This window comes from Bombina bombina, chromosome 1, assembly GCF_027579735.1.
Source record: "Bombina bombina isolate aBomBom1 chromosome 1, aBomBom1.pri, whole genome shotgun sequence".
Lineage (NCBI taxonomy): Eukaryota > Metazoa > Chordata > Amphibia > Anura > Bombinatoridae > Bombina > Bombina bombina.
The window spans coordinates 216,596,497-216,619,404 of record NC_069499.1 but is presented as its reverse complement, the minus strand read 5'-3'; the positions used below and the strand labels follow the sequence as shown (position 1 = coordinate 216,619,404).

At 39.9% G+C, this 22,908-nt stretch overlaps 1 protein-coding gene across 1 annotated transcript in view; it reads left to right on the top strand.

Moving 5' to 3' along the window:
* The window catches only part of ZFYVE26 (zinc finger FYVE-type containing 26), a gene marked incomplete at its 3' end in the record, with an annotated part of 634,764 nt that overhangs the window by 53,978 nt on the left and 557,878 nt on the right, over positions 1 to 22,908 (top strand). Inside the window, 2 exon segments of the mRNA XM_053697844.1 lie at positions 5,070 to 5,158; positions 15,715 to 15,875. Of these exon segments, the coding sequence (XP_053553819.1) occupies positions 5,070 to 5,158; positions 15,715 to 15,875 (250 nt within the window).

Sequence of the window (22,908 nt, the reverse complement as noted above, 5' to 3'; positions counted from 1 at the left end):
GCCAAGTACATCTAGGGCGCCCATAGCGTTTACTTTACAAGACATGGCGTCAGTCATGGATAATACACTGTCAGCGGTATTAGCCAGACTACCTTAATTTAGAGGAAAGCGAGATAGCTCTGGGGTGAGACGAAATACAGAGCATACTGACGCTTTAAGAACCATGTCTGATACTGCCTTACAATATGCAGAAGCTGAGGAAGGAGAGCTTCAGTCTGTGGGTAATGTTTCTGACTCAGGGAAGATGATGCAACCTGATTCTGATATTTCTACATTTAAATTTAAGCTTGAACACTTCCGCGTATTGCTCAGGGAGGTTTTAGCTGCTCTGAATGACTGTGATACAATTGCAGTGCCAGAGAAATTATGTAGACTGGATAAATACTATGCAGTGCCGGTATGTACTGATGTTTTTCCAATACCTAAAAGGTTTACAGAAATTATTAATAAGGAATGGGATAGACCAGGTGTGCCGTTCTCTCCCCCTCCTATTTTTAGAAAAATGTTTCCAATAGACGCCACCACACGGGACTTATGGCAGACAGTCCCTAAGGTGGAGGGAGCAGTTTCTACTCTAGCAAAGCGTACTACTATCCCTGTCGAGGACAGTTGTGCTTTTTTAGATTCAATGGATAAAAAATTAGAGGGTTACCTTAAGAAAATGTTTATTCAGCAAGGTTTTATCCTACAGCCCCTTGCATGCATTGCCCCTGTCACTGCTGCTGCAGCGTTCTAGTTTGAGTCTCTGGAAGAGGCTTTACAGGTAGCGACTCCATTGGATGACATACTTGACAAGCTTAGAGCACTTAAGCTAGCCAGTTCTTTTGTTTCTGATGCCATTGTTCATTTGACTAAACTAACGGCTAAGAATTCTGGTTTTGCTATCCAGGCGCGCAGAGCGCTATGGCTTAAATCATGGTCAGCTGACATTACTTCAAAGTCTAAGCTGCTTAACATTCCCTTCAAGGGGCAGACCCTATTCGGGCCTGGTTTGAAGGAGATTATTGCTGATATCACTGGAGGAAAAGGTCATGCCCTTCCTCAGGACAGGTCCAAATCAAGGGCCAAACAGTCTAATTTTCGTGCCTTTCGAAACTTCAAGGCAGGTGCGGCATCAACTTCCTCTAATACAAAACAAGAGGGAACTTTTGCTCAGTCCAAGACGGTCTGGAGACCTAACCAGACCTGGAATAAAGGTAAGCAGGCCAAAAAGCCTGCTGCTGCCTCTAAGACAGCATGAAGGAACGGCCCCTATCCGGTAACGGATCTAGTAGGGGACAGACTTTCACTCTTCGCCCAGGCATGGGCAAGAGATGTCCAGGATCCCTGGGCGTTGGAAATTATATCTCAGGGATATCTTCTGGACTTCAAAGCTTCCCCCCCAAAAGCGAGATTTCACCTTTCACAATTATCTGCAAACCAGATAAAGAGAGAGGCATTCTTACATTGTGTACAAGACCTCCTAGTTATGGGAGTGATCCATCCAGTTCCAAAAGAGGAACAGGGACAGGGATTTTACTCAAATCTGTTTGTGGTTCCCAAAAAAGAGGGAACCTTCAGACCAATTTTGGATCTAAAGATCTTAAACAAATTCCTCAGAGTTGCATCATTCAAGATGGAAACTATTCGTACCATCCTACCTATGATCCAGGAGGGTCAATATATGACTACAGTGGATTTAAAGGATGCTTATCTTCACATTCCGATACACAAAGATCATCATCGGTTTCTCAGGTTTGCCTTTCTAGACAGGCATTACCAGTTTGTAGCTCTTCCCTTTGGATTAGCTACAGCCCCAAGAATTTTTACGAAGGTTCTGGGGTCGCTTCTGGCAGTCCTAAGGCCGCGGGGCATAGCAGTGGCCTCTTATTTAGATGACATCCTGATACAGGCGTCAAACTTCCAAATTGCTAAGTCTCATACGGACATAGTACTGGCATTTCTGAGGTCGCATGGGTGGAAAGTGAACGAGGAAGAGAGTTCTCTATCCCCACTCACAAGAGTTTCCTTCCTAGGGACTCTGATAGATTCTGTGGAAATTAAAATTTACCTGATGGAGTCCAGGTTATCAAAGCTTCTAAATTCCTGCCGTGTTCTTCATTGCATTCCGCGCCCTTCGGTGGCTCAGTGCATGGAAGTAATCGGCTTAATGGTAGCGGCAATGGACATAGTGCCGTTTGCACGCCTACATCTCAGACCGCTGCAACTATGCATGCTCAGTCAGTGGAATGGGGATTACACAGATTTGTCCCCTCTACTAAATCTGGATCAAGAGACCAGGGATTCTCTTCTCTGGTGGCTATCTCGGGTCCATCTGTCCAAAGGTATGACCTTTCGCAGGCCAGATTGGACAATTGTAACGACAGATGCCAGCCTTCTAGGTTGGGGTGCAGTCTGGAACTCCCTGAAGGCTCACGGATCGTGGACTCAAGAGGAGACACTCCTTCCAATAAATATTCTGGAACTGACAGCGATATTCAATGCTCTTCAGGCTTGGCCTCAGCAACTCTGTGGTTCATCAGATTTCAGTCGGACAACATCACGACTGTGGCTTACATCAACCATCAAGGGGGAACAAGGAGTTTCCTAGCAATTTTAGAAGTCTCAAGGATAATTCGCTGGGCAGAGATTCACTCTTGCCACCTATCAGCTGTCCATATCCCAGGTGTAGAGAACTGGGAGGTGGATTTTCTAAGTCGTCAGACTTTTCATCCGGGGGAGTGGGAACTCCATCCGGAGGTGTTTGCTCAATTGATTCATCGTTGGGGCAAACCAGAACTGGATCTCATGGCGTCTCACCAGAACGCCAAGCTTCCTTGTTACGGATCCAGGTCCAGGGATCCTGAGGCGACGCTGATAGATGCTCTAGCAGCGCCTTGGTTTTTCAACCTGGCCTATGTGTTTCCATGTGGCCAAGCAGGACCTGGTATGCAGATCTAGTGGACATGTCATCTATTCCACCTTGGACTCTGCCGTTAAGACAAGACCTTCCACTACAAGGTCCTTTCAATCATCCAAATCTAATTTCTCTGAGACTGACTGCCTGGAGATTGAACGCTTGATTTTATCAAAGCGTGGCTTCTCCGAGTCAGTCATTGATACCTTAATACAGGCACGAAAGCCTGTCACCAGGAAAATTTACCATAAGATATGGCGTAAATATCATTATTGGTGTGAATCCAAGGGTTACTCATGGAGTAAGGTCAGGATTCCCAGGATATTATCCTTTCTCTAAGAAGGTTTGGAAAAGGGATTGTCAGCTAGTTCCTTAAAGGGACAGATTTCTGCACTGTCCTTTTGCACAAGCGTCTGGCAGATGTTCCAGACGTTCAGGCATTTTGTCAGGCTTTAGTTAGAATGAAGCCTGTGTTTAAACCTGTTGCTCCACCATGGAGCTTAAATCTGGTTCTTAAGGTTCTTCAAGGAGTTCCGTTTGAACCTCTTCATTCCATAGATATCAAACTTTTATATTGGAAAGTTCTTTTTTTGGTAGCTATTTCCTCGGCTCGTAGAGTTTCCGAGTTATCTGCCTTACAATGTGATTCTCCTTATCTGATCTTTCATACGGATAAGGTAGTCCTGCGTACCAAACCTGGGTTTTTACCTAAGGTGGTATCTTTTATAAGAATATCAATCAAGAGATTGTTGTTCCATCCTTGTGTCCTAATCCTTCTTCAAAGAAGGAACGTCTATTACACAATCTGGATGTGGTTCGTGCTTTTAAAGTTTTACTTACAAGCTACTAAAGATTTTCGTCAAACATCTGCTTTGTTTGTTGTCTATTCTGGACAGAGGAGAGGTCAAAAGGCTTCGGCAACCTCTCTTTCTTTTTGGCTAAGAAGCATAATCCGCTTAGCCTATGAGACTGCTGGCCAGCAGCCTCCTGAAAGGATTACAGCTCATTCTACTAGAGCTGTGGCTTCAACAGAAGCCTCATTTTTAAAGGCCCAAGTGGAACAGATTTGCAAGGCGGCAACTTGGTCTTCGCTTCATACTTTTTCAAAATTCTACAAATTTGATACTTTTGCTTCTTCAGAGGCTATTTTTGGGAGAAAGGTTTTACAGGCAGTGGTACCTTCCGTTTAAGTACCTGCCTTGTCCCTCCCTTCATCCGTGTACTTTAGCTGGTATTGGTATCCCACAAGTAATGGATGATCCGTGGACTGGATACACTTAACAAGAGAAAACATAATTTATGCTTACCTGATAAATTTATTTCTCTTGTGGTGTATCCAGTCCACGGCCCGCCCTGTCATTTTAAGGCAGGTATTTTTTAATTTTTAACTACAGTCACCACTGCACCCTATGGTTTCTCCTTTCTCTGCTTGTTTTCGGTCGAATGACTGGATATGGCAGTTAGGGGAGGAGCTATATAGACAGCTCTGCTGTGGGTGTTCTCTTGCAACTTCCTGTTGGGAATGAGAATATCCCACAAGTAATGGATGATCCGTGGACTGGATACACCACAGGAGAAATAAATTTATCAGGTAAGCATAAATTGTGTTTTTTTGCTATTCTTCACTTATGCACTTTTTTTTTACTGTTTTAGTGTAAAACATCTTCCTCTCTCAAATAGCCTGCTCAACAACTATTTCCAAAGTTTACCCTTCCCTCTCACATACCATCAGCTCAACATTCACCAATTTTTTCAACTTAAAATGTTGATACAAGAATAATCACCAGCACTCATTAAAGGTTCAAACCAATAAAATCATATACCTAGAGATGGGTGTAAAGGCATGACTCGACAAAGACAATTTTCAATGTGAAATATTGTTTTGTATTTACTCTTAACTGGTGTTATGATTTAATAGTTGCAATCTTTTAAAAACCTTCACTTTTCATTAACCTGATTTATTTTTGTGCATTACTTTGAAACCTATAACTTGCTTTTGGGTTCAAATAAACCCATTGATCAAATAGAGTTTGAGGCTTTATCACCAAGTGAATCTTGCATTGACTGTGCTAAATATCTGCTAATGATATAAAAATATAGTGCAACCTTCTGTTTATGTAACAATGCACTATTCAAAAAGCTATTTAAAATATAATTATTTTGTGCTTTGCAGGATCTATGCAATGATTTCATATTTAAGGACTTCTGTGATGGACTTCAGTTTCAAGTTGAAGCTTTAGAATGGTGCATAGAACATAACAGGTATTTTCACAGATAATTTCACTATAATATTTCATTGTAAGGTTGAATTTGTTAGACTCAAAACATCTGTAATATGCTTTTTTGTAATCATCCTTAATAGTCAAAAAATTACATGCTCTAATTTGTTAGAGCAAGTAATTTTACGATTAATGACCCTGCACTACTGTGTGTTTAACCCCCGCAAAGGGGTTAAACACACAGTAAAAGTGCCGCTCTGGCACAGTAGCACAGGGTTGATAGTCATAAAATGACATACTCTAACTAATTAGAACATATAATGTTGGACTATTATGGCCCTTAATAAGACCATGGATTATATTGCTTTGTTCCTTTTTTTTATTTTCTGTAAAAAAAAAAATGCAATTGTTGACTTAAAGGGTTATAAATCTTTGTAGATTGCTATTTAAAAAAAAAAAAAGGAATTACAATCATGACTATATATTCTTGTAAATCCACTTACTTTTTTTTCAAACAAAGCTTCTAAATATGTAAAATTAATATATATTTTTATCCAAAAATCTGCTGCAATGACAGCCCAGAAATGTAGGCAGAACATTCCCCAAGTTCACAATAGCGCTTCCTCCAATCCCACTACAGTAGGCAGAGTCTAATTATAATATTAGTCCTAGAAACACACTCTACAAATCGCATGCCCAGTAATCTTTATAATTTATCGCATGCGCACTGTCATGTCCACTATCTTGGTTTGTCACAAGATGCGCACACACTGCGTAATAACAGCAATGCTATTTTTGTGCAACGTGCATTTGTTTCAATATTTAGATTATATGAGGGGTAATAAATGCACTATGCTCATGCGTAAGTCGCGGAAGTGGACGAACTGCGCATTGCGGGCGCCATGATTGTTCTACCCAGGTAGAACATTATTATTAGGCTTGCATAATGAGCCTAAAATGGGTTTGGCAGCAATACTATTTTGTAACAGAAATTACACGGAAACAGTAAAAAACGTTTAATAGGTGTTAATTGCAAACTGGAATATTATTATATAATCTTTTTAAATATACAAAAAAAAATCTGAGTTTACTATCCCTTTAATTGTTACTGGAAATAATATTATATATCAAGATTTAGAGCATGTGACAACCAGGTGTATGCATGACTGGATTTGGATTATCTGGTCAGAGCCCATGAGGTGTTGTAGAACTTCTGAAATTAGCATAATAGTTAAGTTTCCATTGAAACAGTATAGCAACATTGAATAAAATTATATTTTTATAATTATCATCTTTATTTGTAATGCACCAACAGATTCCTCTATACTGTGGTAAAAATACATGACAGGGATAGGCAAGACTGCGACAGAAGAATGTGAGGCCCTTTCTCCTTAGATAATCTAAAATCTAAGACTTATAATAAGAAGATGTGAAGAATTACATTAATACATGACACGTGTAAATGTTAAAAAGCAAAAACTGCTTCCTTTTGTTTCATAGAAACTTTTCCCAAGCTGACTTAATGCAAAATCTTTGCTTCTTTTTTGTTTATAGGTCTTTTAGGGGTATGTTAAGAATGTGCATTGTATTATGACTTTCTCTTGTAGTGACATTACTCATAGTAAGTCATGGTTGTGGAACTAGGTTTATGCCTATCTGTAGTTTTGGAACTTTAAAAGTCCTTGTACTTATACCCTTGCATAGTGCCGCCTCCTCGATTGCTTTGTATTACTTTTTATTTCCTTATAATTTAAATATTTACATTATTAACGCAAATCAGGATTATAGCTCTCAAGTCATTGATTAATTTAGACTACAGACTACAAAATAGGTTTAGTGTTTTATTACTTTTTTATTACTTTGTAGAGAGGAAGTGTTGTGATAAATGCAACATATATTTTGTATAAAAAAGAGAGGGTTTAAGTAGCTCCTTTCGCATTTGATTTACTAACGGCACACTTTGACCAGCCTAATTCACCCACAGCCTTATCATGCTTGAATTATGTAGACTACTCTGCATTCTGTCAGGATCGGGCCCCTAATTACAACTATCTTCTGTATGCATCTTTGCAACCTAATATGTCAGATGTATAGCCAAGTACACACATTACTTCTATATAGCTTTTGATATGAAAGCTCAAACTGCTGCTGTTTATACTATGCTGCCTGTTGATTTGGAACAGATAAGCAATATGGCAAATTCAACAGTGGACTTGTTATCCACTATAAAAGCCTCTTCAGTGACTTTGCCTGTCAGCTGAGATCTGCCAGCTGCATTAGCAAGTGAATCTGCATTGTCTACCGCTGGGAGGACTTATCCTCAAAGAGCCTCTGTGGGGCTGGGTACTGCGGATATGGTAAGAGGAGTGACAGAGTGCCGGGACCGGATCTAGTTGGGGGCAGACTTTCTCTCTTCGCCCAGGCTTGGGCAAGGGACGTCCAGGATCCCTGGGCTCTGGAGATTATTTCCCAGGGATATCTTCTGGATTTCAAAGCCTCATCTCCAAAGGGGAGATTTCATCTCTCACGATTATCTGCAAACCAGATAAAGCGAGAGGCATTCTTACGTTGCGTTCAAGACCTTCTGGTTATGGGAGTGATCCACCCAGTTCCAAGGGAGGAACAGGGGCAAGGATTCTATTCAAATCTGTTTATAGTTCCCAAAAAAGAGGGAACTTTCAGACCAATCTTGGATCTCAAGATCCTAAACAAATTTCTCAGAGTCCCATCCTTCAAGATGGAGACTATTCGAACCATCCTACCTATGATCCAGGAGGGTCAATATATGACTACCGTGGGCTTAAAGGATGCTTATCTCCACATTCTGATACACAGAGATCATCATCGGTTTCTCAGGTTTGCCTTCCTAGACAGGCATTACCAGTTTGTGGCTCTTCCCTTCGGGTTAGCCACGGCACCAAGAATCTTTACGAAGGTTCTAGGGTCCCTTCTGGCGGTTCTAAGGCCACGAGGCATAGCGGTGGCTCCTTACCTAGACGACATTCTGATACAGGCCTCGAATTTTCAAATCGCCAAGTCCCATACGGACATTGTTCTGGCATTCCTGAGGTCTCACGGTTGGAAGGTGAATGAAGAAAAGAGTTCTCTCTCCCCTCTCACAAGAGTTTCCTTCCTAGGAACTCTGATAGATTCAGTAGAAATGAAGATTTTTCTGACAGAGGTCAGGTTGTCAAAGCTTCTAACTTCCTGCCGTGCTCTTTATTCCACTTCTCAGCCGTCAGTGGCTCAGTGTATGGAAGTAATCGGCCTAATGGTAGCGGCAATGGACATAATTCCGTTTGTCCCCCTACATCTCAGACCACTGCAACTTTGCATGCTCAATCAGTGGAATGGGGATTACACAGATTTGTCCCCTCTGCTAAATCTGGATCAAGAGACCAAGGATTCTCTTATCTGGTGGCTATCTCGGGTCCATCTGTCCAGGGGAATGAGTTTCCGCAGGCCAGAATGGACTATAGTGACGACAGATGCCAGCCTTCTGGGCTGGGGCGCAGTCTGGAACTCCCTGAAGGCTCAGGGTTCGTGGACTCAGGAGGAAGCCCTCCTTCCGATAAACATTCTGGAACTAAGAGCGATATTCAATGCTCTTCAGACTTGGCCTCAGCTAGCTGCGGTCAGGTTCATCAGATTTCAGTCGGACAACATCACGACTGTAGCCTATATCAACCATCAGGGGGGAACAAGGAGCCCCCTGGCAATGTTGGAGGTCTCAAAGATAATTCTATGGGCAGAGTTTCACTCTTGCCATCTCTCAGCTATCCATATCCCAGGAGTAGAGAACTGGGAGGCGGATTTCCTAAGTCGGCAGACTTTTCATCCGGGGGAGTGGGAGCTCCATCCGGAGGTATTTGCCCAGTTGATTCAACTATGGGGCAAACCAGAACTGGATCTCATGGCGTCTCGTCAGAACGCCAAGCTTCCTCTTTACGCTTTACGGGTCCAGGTCCAGGGATCCCAAGGCAGCGCTGATAGATGCTCTAGCAGCGCCCTGGTCCTTCAGCCTGGCTTATGTGTTTCCACCGTTTCCTCTGCTCCCTCGTCTGATTGCCAAGATCAAGCAGGAGAGAGCTTCGGTGATTTTGATAGCTCCTGCATGGCCACGCAGGACTTGGTATGCAGATCTGGTGGACATGTCATCCTTTCCACCATGGACTCTGCCGCTAAGGCAGGACCTTCTACTTCAAGGTCCTTTCAAACATCCAAATCTAATTTCTCTGCGTCTGACTGCTTGGAGATTGAACGCTTGATTCTATCAAAGCGTGGTTTTTCCGAGTCGGTCATTGATACCTTAATTCAGGCTCGAAAGCCTGTCACCAGGAAGATCTATTATAAGATATGGTGTAAATATTTTCATTGGTGTGAATCCAAGGGTTACTCATGGAGTAAAGTCAGGATTCCTATAATCTTATCCTTTCTCCAAGAGGGATTGGAGAAAGGATTGTCAGCTAGTTCCTTAAAGGGAAAGATTTCTGCTCTGTCTATTCTTTTGCACAAACGTCTGGCTGAGGTTCCAGACGTTCAGGTGTCTTGTCAGGCTTTAGTTAGAATCAAGCCTGTGTTTAAACCTGTTGCTCCGCCATGGAGTTTAAATTTAGTTCTTAAAGTTCTTCAAGGGGTTCCGTTTGAACCTTTGCATTCCATAGATATTAAGCTTTTATCTTGGAAAGTTCTGTTTTTAGTAGCTATCTCCTCGGCTTGAAGAGTTTCGGAGTTATCTGCTTTACAGTGTGATTCCCCTTATCTGATTTTCCATGCAGATAAGGTAGTTTTGCGTACCAAACCTGGGTTTCTTCCTAAGGTAGTATCTAATAAGAATATCAATCAGGAGATTGTTGTTCCTTCATTATGTCCTAATCCTTCCTCAAAGAAGGAACGTCTTTTACACAATCTTGATGTGGTTTGTGCTTTAAAGTTTTATTTACAAGCTACGAAGGATTTTCGTCAAACATCTGCTTTGTTTGTGGTCTACTCTGGACAGAGGAGAGGCCAAAAGGCTTCGGCAACTTCTCTTTCTTTTTGGCGGAGAAGCATAATCCGCTTAATTTATGAGACTGCTGGCCAGCAGCCTCCTGGCCTCCTGAAAGAATTACAGCTCATTCCACTAGAGCGGTGGCTTCCACATGGGCTTTTAAAAATGAGGCCTCTGTTGAACAGATTTGTAAGGCGGCGACTTGGTCTTCGCTTCATACTTTTTTTCTAAATTCTACAAATTCGATGCTTTTGCTTCTTCGGAGGCTATTTTTGGGAGAAAGGTCTTACAGGCAGTGGTGCCTTCTGTTTAAGTTCCTGCCTTGTCCCGCCCTTCATCCGTGTCCTAAAGCTTTGCTATTGGTATCCCACAAGTAATGTATGAACCTGTGGACTGGATACACCTTTACAAGAGAAAACCAAATTTATGCTTACCTGATAAATTTATTTCTCTTGTGGTGTATCCAGTCCATGGCCCGCCCTGTCATTTTAAGGCAGGTGTTTTTTATTTTTAAACTACAGTCACCACTGCACCCTATAGTTTCTCCTTTTTTGTTGCTTGTCTTCGGTCGAATGACTGGGGGTGGCAGTTAGGGGAGGAGCTATATAGACAGCTCTGCTGTGGGTGTCCTCTTGCAACTTCCTGTTGGGAAGGAGAATATCCCACAAGTAATGGATGAACCCGTGGACTGGATACACCACAAGAGAGAGAAATTTATCAGGTAAGCATAAATTTGGTTTTATATCCACTGTATGTATGTGTGTGTATGTGTGTATGTATATATATATATATATATATATATATATATATATATATATATATATATATATATATATATATATATATATATATATATATATATATATATACACACACAAAAGCAGAGTTATTCAGTCAAAATCCAAATATTATTACCAAAAATAGTTTTTTATATATGCCCCTAGATACGATTGCCCATAGACCTTCTATGCTGAGGCAGCTTAAATAAACCATATAATACACAGTCTCAAACGTATGGATGGTTAAAAAAGTGTGCCAGATTGAATCCAAGTTCAAAGCCTTAAGAGTGAGTATTACAACGGTATGGGTCTTAACACATCATCATACACCTGAATCCTGGTCAGTGTAGAAACCGCTATGCGGCTGTGTCCACTTACTGGCCTCACAATCTTCTCTCTCTGTACCAGGCAAAACTTCCTCAATAGATCCGTCGATGTAACGTGTATCGTGTATTCCTTACACCTCAGACGCTGTAGATCTCTGCACCTCAGACGCTGTAATTGCGTGCGTGTGTGACATACCACGTGATCCAGCTTGTCCAATCAGATGAGTAGAATTATGGAGGAAATCCAAATGAGCTGAAAGCCTCACAAAGCACAGAAGTCTAGCTGTCCACGCTATCTAGGGGCTGTAGGAGCACAAAAATTGCAAAAGCACCACTGCTATCCTGGTAAAATTGTAGAAAACCGCAAAAAAAGTTCAGCAGGAGTGCAAATAGCAATTTAAAAATAGAAAATTTTATTGTATCAAAACATCTTAAAATTACGGAGGTAACATGAAAAAACAGTGAAAAACAAATCAAGCATGAGAGAATGCTGCTGACATGTTTCGGCTCACAGCTGTAATCATAGCTAACAGGTACACCTGTAACATGATCTTATGTACCCTATACCATTCTCTCATTGGTTAAAACATAATCATGCTGAATTCTGCTAATAACCCAATTTAAAGGTATATTTAACTCTTGTTCTTAAATTCAGAATAAATAATTCATGAACGTTAAATAATTTATATATTGTAATTATTAATGTTTTTGTTTATTCACAAACCTTAAACCATGTGTGACAGTAAAAAGGACCTTATTTCCTATAAAGTAGTGACACTTTGTGTAATTACACATACCTGCTAAATAGCTTCATAAATATATGGGTAATAAATGGCCACTAAAGGAAAAGTATGGTGACATTAATAAATCAATGTTATTTAAGTACCAAGTATATTGTCTGTGCAGTTACGTAACATTTCATATTAAAGTATTTAGACAATATTAATTGCTTGCATCCATACTAACCATAATTGACATGGTTAATATATTGCACTAAATTACAAGAAACGGATCATATCCATAAGCCACTGTTACTTATAGTAACTACATCAAAATGAATGTATACTGTATACCCTATATAGGGGATTTTTTTATATATAACAAAAAAACAAACAAGAGATTGATATAATTCAATCTAAGTCTCTCATTTGAGATTGAAACATACAGGACCCAGAACTGATTAGTGATATTATTCAGATAGGACTTCAGTATGTGGCAACCATAATGATAATATTCTTCACATACATATATATGTCTCATTGTTGAATTACAAAAACTATCCTCTCATTTCCAGTAATTTCTTAAATCTTATTTGGAGTTCATACTTGAGGGAACTCTCGTGCCCAGTTTAAAAATCCAATACATTTCCCTCTTGCCCAGCAATTTGTCTCTGTCTCCTCCCCTAGGGGGGTTACCACCCTTTCAATGGCTTGCCATCGAAAAGTGGTCAAGGCTTTATTATGCCTTCTTGTAAAATGCTGGACAAGAGGGGTAGTGGCTTCTCCTGAACTGATGGTAGACAGATGGTTTCTAATCCTTGTGTTTGCGTCATTGGAGGTTAACCCTACATATTGAATCAAACAATCTGTGCATGTTATTACATAGATAACGTAAGATGTAGTACAGTTTAAGCATGATTCAATCTGAAAGGTCTCCCCTGTACTTGTGGATTGAAAACTGTTAGAGATTAGGGCATATTCACAGGGTCTGCATTTTTTCTTGCCACATCTGTACATCCCTTTATACTGTAGCCATGAGCTTTGAGACTTATTGTTAGTTTTAGGCAGACAGGAAGGGGATAAAATATTCCCCAGGGTCTTGCATTTCCTCTATGAGCATCTTAGACCTCTCTCGACACTATTGGTCAAGCCATCATCTGCGACTAACAATTTGAAATGTTTTTTCACAATCTTACAGATGTCTTTGTATTGGGCACTATATTCAGTTACAAAAAAGGTACCCCTATTCGATTCCGATAAGCGTCCCTTACCATTACATTCTTTATCAAGAAGTGTCTTTCTTTTTATACTAGCTACCTGTTCCTGTGCTTTGTCTAGAATAATATCAGAATAACCCCTCTCTCGGTCTTCTTCTCAAATCATCACTTTGTCTGTTAAAAGCTCCATCCTCAGTGCAGTTTCTTTTTAATCTTACAAACTGCCCCTTAGCCAATGAAAAAGGCACATGTGGAGGATGGCAGCTTCTGGCATGCAAAAGTGTATTTCGTGTGATTGGTTTTCGAAAAGTATCACATGTAATGAGTCCATTCTTGTTACCCATTAAAGTTAAATCCAGAAAACAGATGCTATTAGTGTGATGTTCAAATGTGAACCTCAAACCCATGTCATTGTCATTAATTTAAAAAATGAAAGATTCTAAAACTTCTTCAGTACCCTTCCATATAAAAAGCAGGTCATCTATGTATCTCCTGTAAAACACAAATTTATCTTTGTGTCTATTTGCATCTCCAAAGATGTGGGACAGCTCCCACCATCCCATGTAAAGTTTGGCAAATGATGGCGCGAACTTAGCACCCATCGCTGTCCCGCACCTTTGGAGATAAAATTGTCCTTCAAATTTTTATTATCGGTTATTTGTAGAGCGCCAACAGATTCCGCAGCGCTATAAATTTGAAGTAATTGTGTGTCAGGAGATACATAGTGACCCTCAATATATAGTCCCTTAGACCGTCTGTAAAGTCCGTACAAGTTCTCAGGAAAAAAGACACTGCCTCTAGCCCTTTCTCATGAGGTATAGAGAAATAGAGTGCCGCCACATCGATTGTCACCCATCTGTAGCGGCCATCTATCCATTCCTGTTCCTCCAACAGATTTATCATGTGTTTAGTGTCTTTCAAATAGCTGTGCAGTCTGAGAACAAGTGGATTCAAAATTGCATCCAACCATTCAGATAAATGTGCTGATATAGAACCAATGCCACTCATGATAGGGCGGCCTTGTACACTATCAATACTTTTATGCACCCTCACCAGCCACTTTTATTAGGTACACCTTGCTAGTACCGGGTTGGACCCCCTTTTGCCTTCAGAACTGCCTTAATTTTTCGTGGCATAGATTCAATAAGGTGTTGGAAACATTTCCTCAGGCATTAGGGTCCATATTGACATGATAGCATCACGCAGTTGCTGCAGATTTGTCGACTGCACATCCATGATGCGAATCTCCCATTCCACCACGTTCCAAAGGTGCTCTATTGGATTGAGATCTGGTGACTGTGGAGGCCATTGGAGTACAGTGAACTCATTGTCATGTTCAAGAAACCAGTTTGAGATGATTTGAGCTTTGTGACATTGTGCATTATCCTGCTGGAAGTAGCCATCAGAAGATAGGTGTAAGACTTGTGGGATATTCCACTATCGGCCAGTAGTCTTCTTATCCCGGCGTCGAGCCGGAATGATAGGGAATATCCCAGAGCAGAGAAAGTTCGCAAGATGAGGTAAGCGGCACTCACCACAGGTAGGATGGTCTTCAGCGGTAACAGGCAGGAAAGGCAGTTCAGGGTTAAACCTCTAGAAAGGTCAGGCAGGCAGGGTTTGGCAACGGTAAAGCAGTCCAGAGGTGAACCACTAGGATAGTCAGACAGGCAGGGTTTGGCAACGGGAAAACAGTCCAGAGGTAAACCACTCGGATGGTCAGGCAGGCAGGGTTTGGCAACAGAGAGGCAATCCAGAGCAATAGGGGTTAAACAAGCAGAGTAGTCAGACTGGCAGGGTTCAGCAATAGTAAATCAATCCAGCAGATTAGGGGTAAACAGGCAGAGTTGTCAGACAAGCAGAGTTCAGCAGCAGTAAATCAATCCAGCAGTTTAGGGGTAAACAGGCAGAGTAGTCAGACAAGCAGAGTTCAGCAGCAATGTATCAATCCAGCAAACAGTAATAACACCAAGGAGAACGCTAAGTAACACAGACTTTGCCCTGGGACCCAGTGAGTTCTAGTTGCACTTCTAATTTGAAAGGCTGTATCTTTTAGTTTTAACTTAAACTATAGTTGCTGTTGGGGATGGAGATTCCAATGGCAAATGCAATGTTTTTAACTCTTTTGGGCAGCAGAAAGGAGTAGTCTATATCTTGGGAATAATGCTTACTAAATAAGCATCAAGTGGTTGTAGTGTCTTTAAGACAGCCGTTAGGTAGTACTTGCACCATTCCAGTGCTGCATATGCCTAGTGGTATTGGCTCAGGGGTCTATTGATATTGTGGGCAGAGGGGGAACTTAACTCTGTCTGGAAGGAGTTGACTCTCTGCAAATGTTTTTTTTACTTTTATTCCTTGATACCAGTTGCCAACATCTGCAGCCATTTTTGGTTGTGGTGTAATATACTAGTGACTTATCTATATTCTAATTTATTCTGTATATTAAAATGACATTTTTATTATTCTATTGGTTGAAAGCGCTACTAGGATATTTCCTACATAAAACAAGCATCTACTTTCATTGTTTAAATATCATTACTGGAGTGATTATATATTGTTTTCCTTTTACAGTCGAGAAATTTCCAAGGAGGACATACTTCGTCACTTGTATAGCTTAGACAGCCATTCTGCACTTTATATTCTGTATCATCTCACAAATCTACCAGACCTCATTGAGGAGGATGTTCTAAAGCTTCTTCAGAGAGTGACTCCAAGGGAAAAGACAGAGCATGGTATTATTTTTATTTTTACTGTTAATGTTAACTTGCAATGGTTTTTTAACCTTGTGTGTTTTTTTTTTTTTTATATATATTGGAACTTTTTTTGGCACATGAGAATCTGTATTATATAACAGTACTTTTAACTACAGTTCTTTACATTTATGTCAGACCAATCATGATTACATCTTATCATGTTTTAGCTTTTAGTTTTTCTTTGAAGTTAGATGGATAGTTTTTTTCTTTTTCTTATTTTAGGTGATAGCATAGTATAGCATTAATTCTGAACATTTTACTCCCTTTCTGGATTTTCATTGCAGATGTGAATAGTAATGGATAATGTGATTTCTGAATATATGATTGTTTTTTTCCACATAAAAACATACATTTATAGATTTCTGTAGGCCAAAAAGGGAGGAAAGTTTAAGAATTGCAGAATTTCCAAATATGCTAAATATACAAATGTATTAACATTATTTAAGTCTCCTCTCAGCTGATTTATTTTTGCAAAAAATAAAAAAGGGCGATTCAATCACAATTGCTGGTTTTAGGCTGTTCTTCTGAGTCGAGAATGCACTTTTAGTCTGCTGATGAAAGCCCTAATAACGTTAATCTAAATGTTTTCAATAATCATAATCCATTATCTTGGGCCCCCCTGATAATACATACCAGTGAGACCCCCTCTCCTGAGGGGTGTGGACAGAGCTATACACTCCCCTCATTTACCATAAAAGACTTAGTGAGACACCACCCCTTCCTCCTCCTAGTTCTGTCCAGCCAGTTTGGTGGACAGGGCTAGAAGTCCCTCTCCATTTTTCTACCTTATGGGCTAAGGGAGTTTACCGTTTTTTCTTTGGTCGAGTTGCTGCCTATTTTGAGCTGGTGATCCTTCCAGCTGTCAACACCATTTGTTGCTGTGGCTGCGGTCACTAATATGGCGATAGGCGATGGGAGTACCGTTCCTTATGGTTTCCTTGTGGGGGCTGCCATGTTACTGTGACGTCATTGGTAAGGGACATCACGGGGGCTGCGTCTGAGGGCTGTCATTTCGCGTGCGCATGAATCCTTTAAAGCATCAACGTGGTTTATAACTGTAGCTTTATTACCTAATCCCATGAAGATATCAGTACTTATGCTAACTTTTTAAAAATTGACATCTTGGTGTCTGCATTCCGGCAAGTGCTATGCACTCTCTTTTTTTGGCACTTAAAGGGACAGTCTACACCAAAAATTTTCTTATTTAAAAAGATAGATAATCCCTTTATTACCCATTCCCCGTTTTTGCATAACCAACACAGTTATATTAATATACTTTTTACCTCTGTAATTACCTTGTATCTAAGCCTTTGCAAACAGCCTCCTTATCTAAGTGCCTTTGACAGACATGCAGTGTAGTCAATCAGTGAAGACTCCTAAATAACTTCACGGGAGTGAGCACCATGTTATCTATATGACACATGTGAACTAGCACAGTATAACTGTGAAAAACTTTCAAAATGCTCTGAGCTAGGAGGCGGTTTTCAACTGTTTAGAAATCAGTTTGAGTCTAGCTAGGTTTAGCTTTTCAAAAATACCACCAAGGGAACAAAGCAGATTTGATGATAAAAGTAAATTGGAAAGTTGTTTAAAATTGCATGCTCTATCTGAATCATGAAAGTTTAGTTTTGACTAGACTGTCCCTTTAAACATTTTGCTCCTTTTAGACAATGGGGACTTTTTATTATAAGCTTCTTGGGCTTAATATATTTTATCAATATATGTTCAGCATTATCAACCTCAACCTGTTACAGCCCAGGAGGAATCGGGGCAACTGCAAGGTTTGACTTATTTTTCTATGTATGTATCTTATATGTCTTGTAGTACATATTATTTACTCATCATGGCTGGTTATACTTGTTTCATAGCAATACAGCCCAGTCTATGCCCACCTGTTCCCTTTGTGCTACTCCTTGCTGGCAAGACAAGAAGCTCAGTAAAGTGTGTATTGGCCAGATTTATGGTGGAAGCTTTTCTCAATCACGTGAGGGTTCTTTGGATAATTTGCAAAATCTTGATTGTGCCTCTTATGGTAAAGATTTAGAATCTGACTTACCTATGGTGTTTGACGCTGCAAATATTTCTGAGTTTATTAAAGGGATTAAGAGTTCCCTGGGCATTGAAGATGAACTGTCTCAAATACCATCTGATTGGTTTAATTCAAATTCTGCACCAGATCAGTTCTTTCCTGCTTCTGACAATTTAAAGTCTATATACTTAAATGTTTTTTCAAAACCAGATAAACAGTTTGGAGTTCCTGATAAAATTTATAAAAATGTTCCTTTTGAAAAATCTTTGCATAACCAATTTTTTTCTACTCCCAAGATTGACGCTGCGATTGCTAGACTTTCAAAAAAGATGATTTTCCCTGTAGATGATGCTGGATCGTTTTAAGATGTCATGGATAAAAAAAAAAAAAAATTTAAAGAGATTTTATCTTCAACAAGGAGCCTTATTTCATCCTCTGCTTGCCCTGTTTTCAACCCTTAAAGTTTCTGAGGCGTGGTCTTCTAACGTATCTCATACTTTGCAAGATAATGAAAATAATATGGTTACTTCTTTCTGCTTATCATACGCTGCCAATATTTTGGACCTTAATGCAAAGTCTATGGCTACTGCTAACCTTGTCGGAAGAGCCCTATGGCTACGACATTGGGAAGCTGACACAGGCTCCAAGTTGAATTTACTGAATCTTCCTTTTGAAGGGGATATGTTGTTCGGTAAGCAATTTGAGACTTTAATTTCAAAGAGTACAGGAGGTAAGACTCCTCTTCTCCCACAGGTTACCAGAGGCCAGAAGGGACCCTCTTTTGCCCACAGGCAGAGCAATCTGCATCAAAATTTCAAGGGTTCCTCTTGAAGGTAATTATTTCAACCTTAGGATGGAAGATCTAACTTTCAGTTTAGAGGCAGAGGATGTAAGTCCTTTCCTTCCTTTCAGGCTAAAAATCAATGATGGTGAGCTGTCCAGACCTTTCCTCCTGGAGGAAGATTACACAATTTCAGAGAGGTCTGTGCGTCCAGTTTATCAGACCAATGGGTTCTGGGGATTCTTCAAGACGCGTACCATCTGGAATTCCGGGAAAAAACAAGTCTTCCTTGCTTAGTTAAAACTCCACTCCCCAGGGATCCTGTGAAACTGAAGGCCATTCTTGAGTTCATCAACAAACTTATGTGCAACAGTGTTATTCAACAAATACCAAATCAAGCTCACAACAAAGGCTTTTATTCACCTCTCTTTCTGGTAAAAAGAAAGATGATTCCTGGAGACCGGTTCTGTATCTGCAAGTTCTCATCACCTTTCTCAGGGTTCAGCGCTTCAAGATGTAGTCTGTACTGTCAGTAATCAATCTTATCCCACCAAAGGCCTACCTGCTTTCTGTAGATCTCAGATGCATTCTTCCATATTCCTATTGCAGAACTGCACAGATGGTTTCTCTGTTTCACGGTCGGAGACCGCCATTTTCAATTTTCAGCTCTTCCCTTTGGAATATCCACTGCTCCAAGGATCTTTACAAAGGTGCAAGTCCCTCTCATAGCAGAATTACGTGTCAAAGGGTTATTCATAATCCATTATCTAGATGCCCCAAGGCAGAACATAGAGTGATCTGAGATGTCATCGCAGAAAATGCAGCATGTCTGCAGAAAGAACAGGAACTGTTAGCGCATTAACTTTTCAGTGCTGCTCCACATTAGGCTGTTCTTTTTAAACATTGCTGTTCTCTGGTTGCATTGTATAAGTTTTCCTTAACAGTGCATCCAGAGCAAAGTGCTGCTTTGAAAACAGCAATCAAATATGCAGTGGTGCATTGATTGTTGTCTGTCTCTGAGATTTTTGCCAGCTCGTTCCCTAGCTTTTCAATGTCTGCAAAGCTGTTTTTTTCTGAATGTAAGATGTTCGTATGAGCAATGCACCTTTTTATTACTACATTTCTATGTTAGACTAAGAGAAAAGGAAACAAATTCAAGAGACATTTTACAATTACTTTTTTTGTCTGCAGCTAATTTGCAATGCAATTTTCAACTACTGCACTAGATTATACAACCTTAAATATTGCTTTATTTCTCCAGTTAACCAACACTTTGCAGTTGATCTGGTGCTTTAGTGTAACTGACAAATTTACAATTTTATTTTATTTAAAAATGACCTGCAGAAAAAATTTCACTAAAAAAATCTCATCGCAGAAAGTGAAAAAAAGTTTTGTCTCTGGGTCTAGATGATATCCTTCCACTGCCGAGTTCACAACAACAAGCATATGCCCACAGGCCTATCCTTCTCAAGTTCCTTCAGGATCACGGTTGGAACATAAATTTTCTAAAGAGCCATCTTCAACCCTGTCAAAAGTTAGTGTTTCTGGGAGCACACTTCAATACCCAAAAAGAGATTGTGTCTCTTCCAGATGTTCAAATTTCTACTAAAATATTTCCAGCAGTTCTGCCATGTCAAATACCTCACAGCCCACCAGTGTATGAAGCTCCTGGGTCATATGTCCTCATTAATTCATATGGTAAGTTGGGCCAGATGGAGAATGCGCCCATTTCAAATACACTTCTTACAAGAGTTCAACAGAAGCAGGGGACTGTCACAGCATATCAGGATACCTGTGAGTCTGAAAATATCCCTTCTCTGGTGGTCTCAGTCTAAGAACCTATCCAGGGGACTTCTCCTTCAAGTGCCAAATTGGATCGTTGTGCAAACGGATGCCAGCAAGACTGGATGGGGAGCACATTGTCAAGACAGATATACCCAAGGAACGTGGGAGAAGCAATATCAATCTCTTCCATCAAACCTTCTGGACAGTATTCGTAGCTCTCCTTGCCTTTGCAATTTCACTTCCAGTCTCATCACGGGTGAGACTATGAGAAAATACTGATCATACAGGTTTGTGTGGTATGTAATGCTTAAACACGTGTATGTTTTAAATACCCATTCTAGTCCATTGAGAATTCAGTATCAATAGTATATCGTACTTCCTTTGTTATTCTGTAGTGTAAAATAAAGGCTTTGTCTTGTTCTCTAGATTATGGGGCAAATCTCACTAAAATAATGTGATAATACACATGTAAGTATGTTCCCAAAAATAATTAGTGTGATCAGTTTCTACAACAGTTTGTATTTATTCAGATTGGAATACCTTCCCCTAATGTTATCTAGCCATTGCTGGAACGTTTTCCACAGCAGATCTATAGGACTTATACCGCTATTGAAAATATTCAGTTACTGTTACTGATTTGAGCGTATACACTCATGTGAGGTACTGGGATAGATTTCACGACCAAAGGTAAAATGGTCTGTGAATATTATGTTGTCATATTTGTATTGTATAATAAGCCCACCTACAATCTGATACAGTGTTGTGACAGATTGCACAATAGCGTGTAATATAACTTGGTAAATGACTGAGCTTTAACTAGAGGTACTATGATCTGTACATAATAAATTACTAGTAGACGCAACGTGCATAGATTTTTGTATAGTGCTGGAACAATTATCACAGCCCCTTAAAGTATCTTTCTAACGTAACAACGTAATATGTTCATGAAGTAGTAAATTATTTGGTATAGTTCAAGTACACGTAGGTTTTTGAGTGGTGCTGCAATGTAAGATATCCCCTGTTACATATCTGAGTTTAGGCTCAAAGTAGTATACTCCTTGCAATATATATTGCTTGTTGGTTTGGTACATGTGATGCTGGGACAATATTCACTGCCGTTTGATATAACGTTCTGTAGTGATGAAACGCTCAATTTTTTTATTACAGTGTTTTATACTGCAGCGTATAATATACCTTTGTGAATAGTAGAACCCTTGCTTGGGATAAAGTGGTTTGTGGACAGTATGTTACCACATTTGTTTGTATTTAATATTGAGCGGACATAGAATCAAGTATTGTGCAGAAAAACTTTACACAGCAGCGTGTACTATACCTAACTGCATAACTAAACCTTAGTTCAAAATATTATAATCTTTGTAAAGAACAAAGCTCATTAATAAACGGTGAATAATGATAGGTGTATGGTGCTGGAACAATTTCTCCAACATTGGTGTGTCCGGTCCACGGCGTGATCCTTACTTGTGAGATATTCTCCTCCCCAACAGGAAATGGCAAAGAGTCCCAGCAAAGCTGGTCACATGATCCCTCCTAGGCTCCGCCCACCCCAGTCATTCTCTTTGCCGTTGCACAGGCAACATCTCCACGGAGATGGTTAAGAGTTTTTTGTAGTTTTATTCTTCTATCAAGTGTTTGTTATTTTAAAATAGTGCTGGTATGTACTATTTACTCTGAAACAGAAAAGGATGAAGATTTCTGTTTGTAAGAGGAAGATGATTTTTAGCAGACAGTAACTAAAATCGATTGCTGTTTCCACACAGGACTGTTGAGATGAAGTAACTTCAGTTGGGGGAAACAGTTAGCAGTCTTTTCTGCTTAAGGTATGACTAGCCATATTTCTAACAAGACCATGTAATGCTGGAAGGCTGTCATTTCCCCTCATGGGGACCGGTAAGCCATTTTCTTAGTTAAACATAAAAGAATAAAGGGCTTCAAAAAGGGCTTAAAAACTGGTAGACATTTTTCTGGGCTAAAACAATTGCTTTACTAGGCATATTATGCAGATTCTAACTAATTATTGGTATTATAATCTTGGGGAACGTTTAGAAAAACGGCAGGCACTGTGTTGGACACCTTTTTCAGATGGGGGCCTTTCTAGTTATAGACAGAGCCTCATTCTGGGACTGTATAGGGGTTAAATGTAAAAACGGCTCCGGTTCCGTTAATTTAAGGGTTAAAGCTCTGAAATTTGGTGTGCAATACTTTTAATGCTTTAAGACACTGTGGTGAAATTTTGGTGAATTTTGAACAATTTCTTCATACTTTTTCACATATTCAGTAATAAAGTGTTTTCAGTTTGAAATTTAAAGTGACAGTAACGGTTTTATTTTAAAACGTTTTTTGTGCTTTGTTGACAAGTTTAAGCCTGTTTAACATGTCTGTACCATCAGATAAGCTAT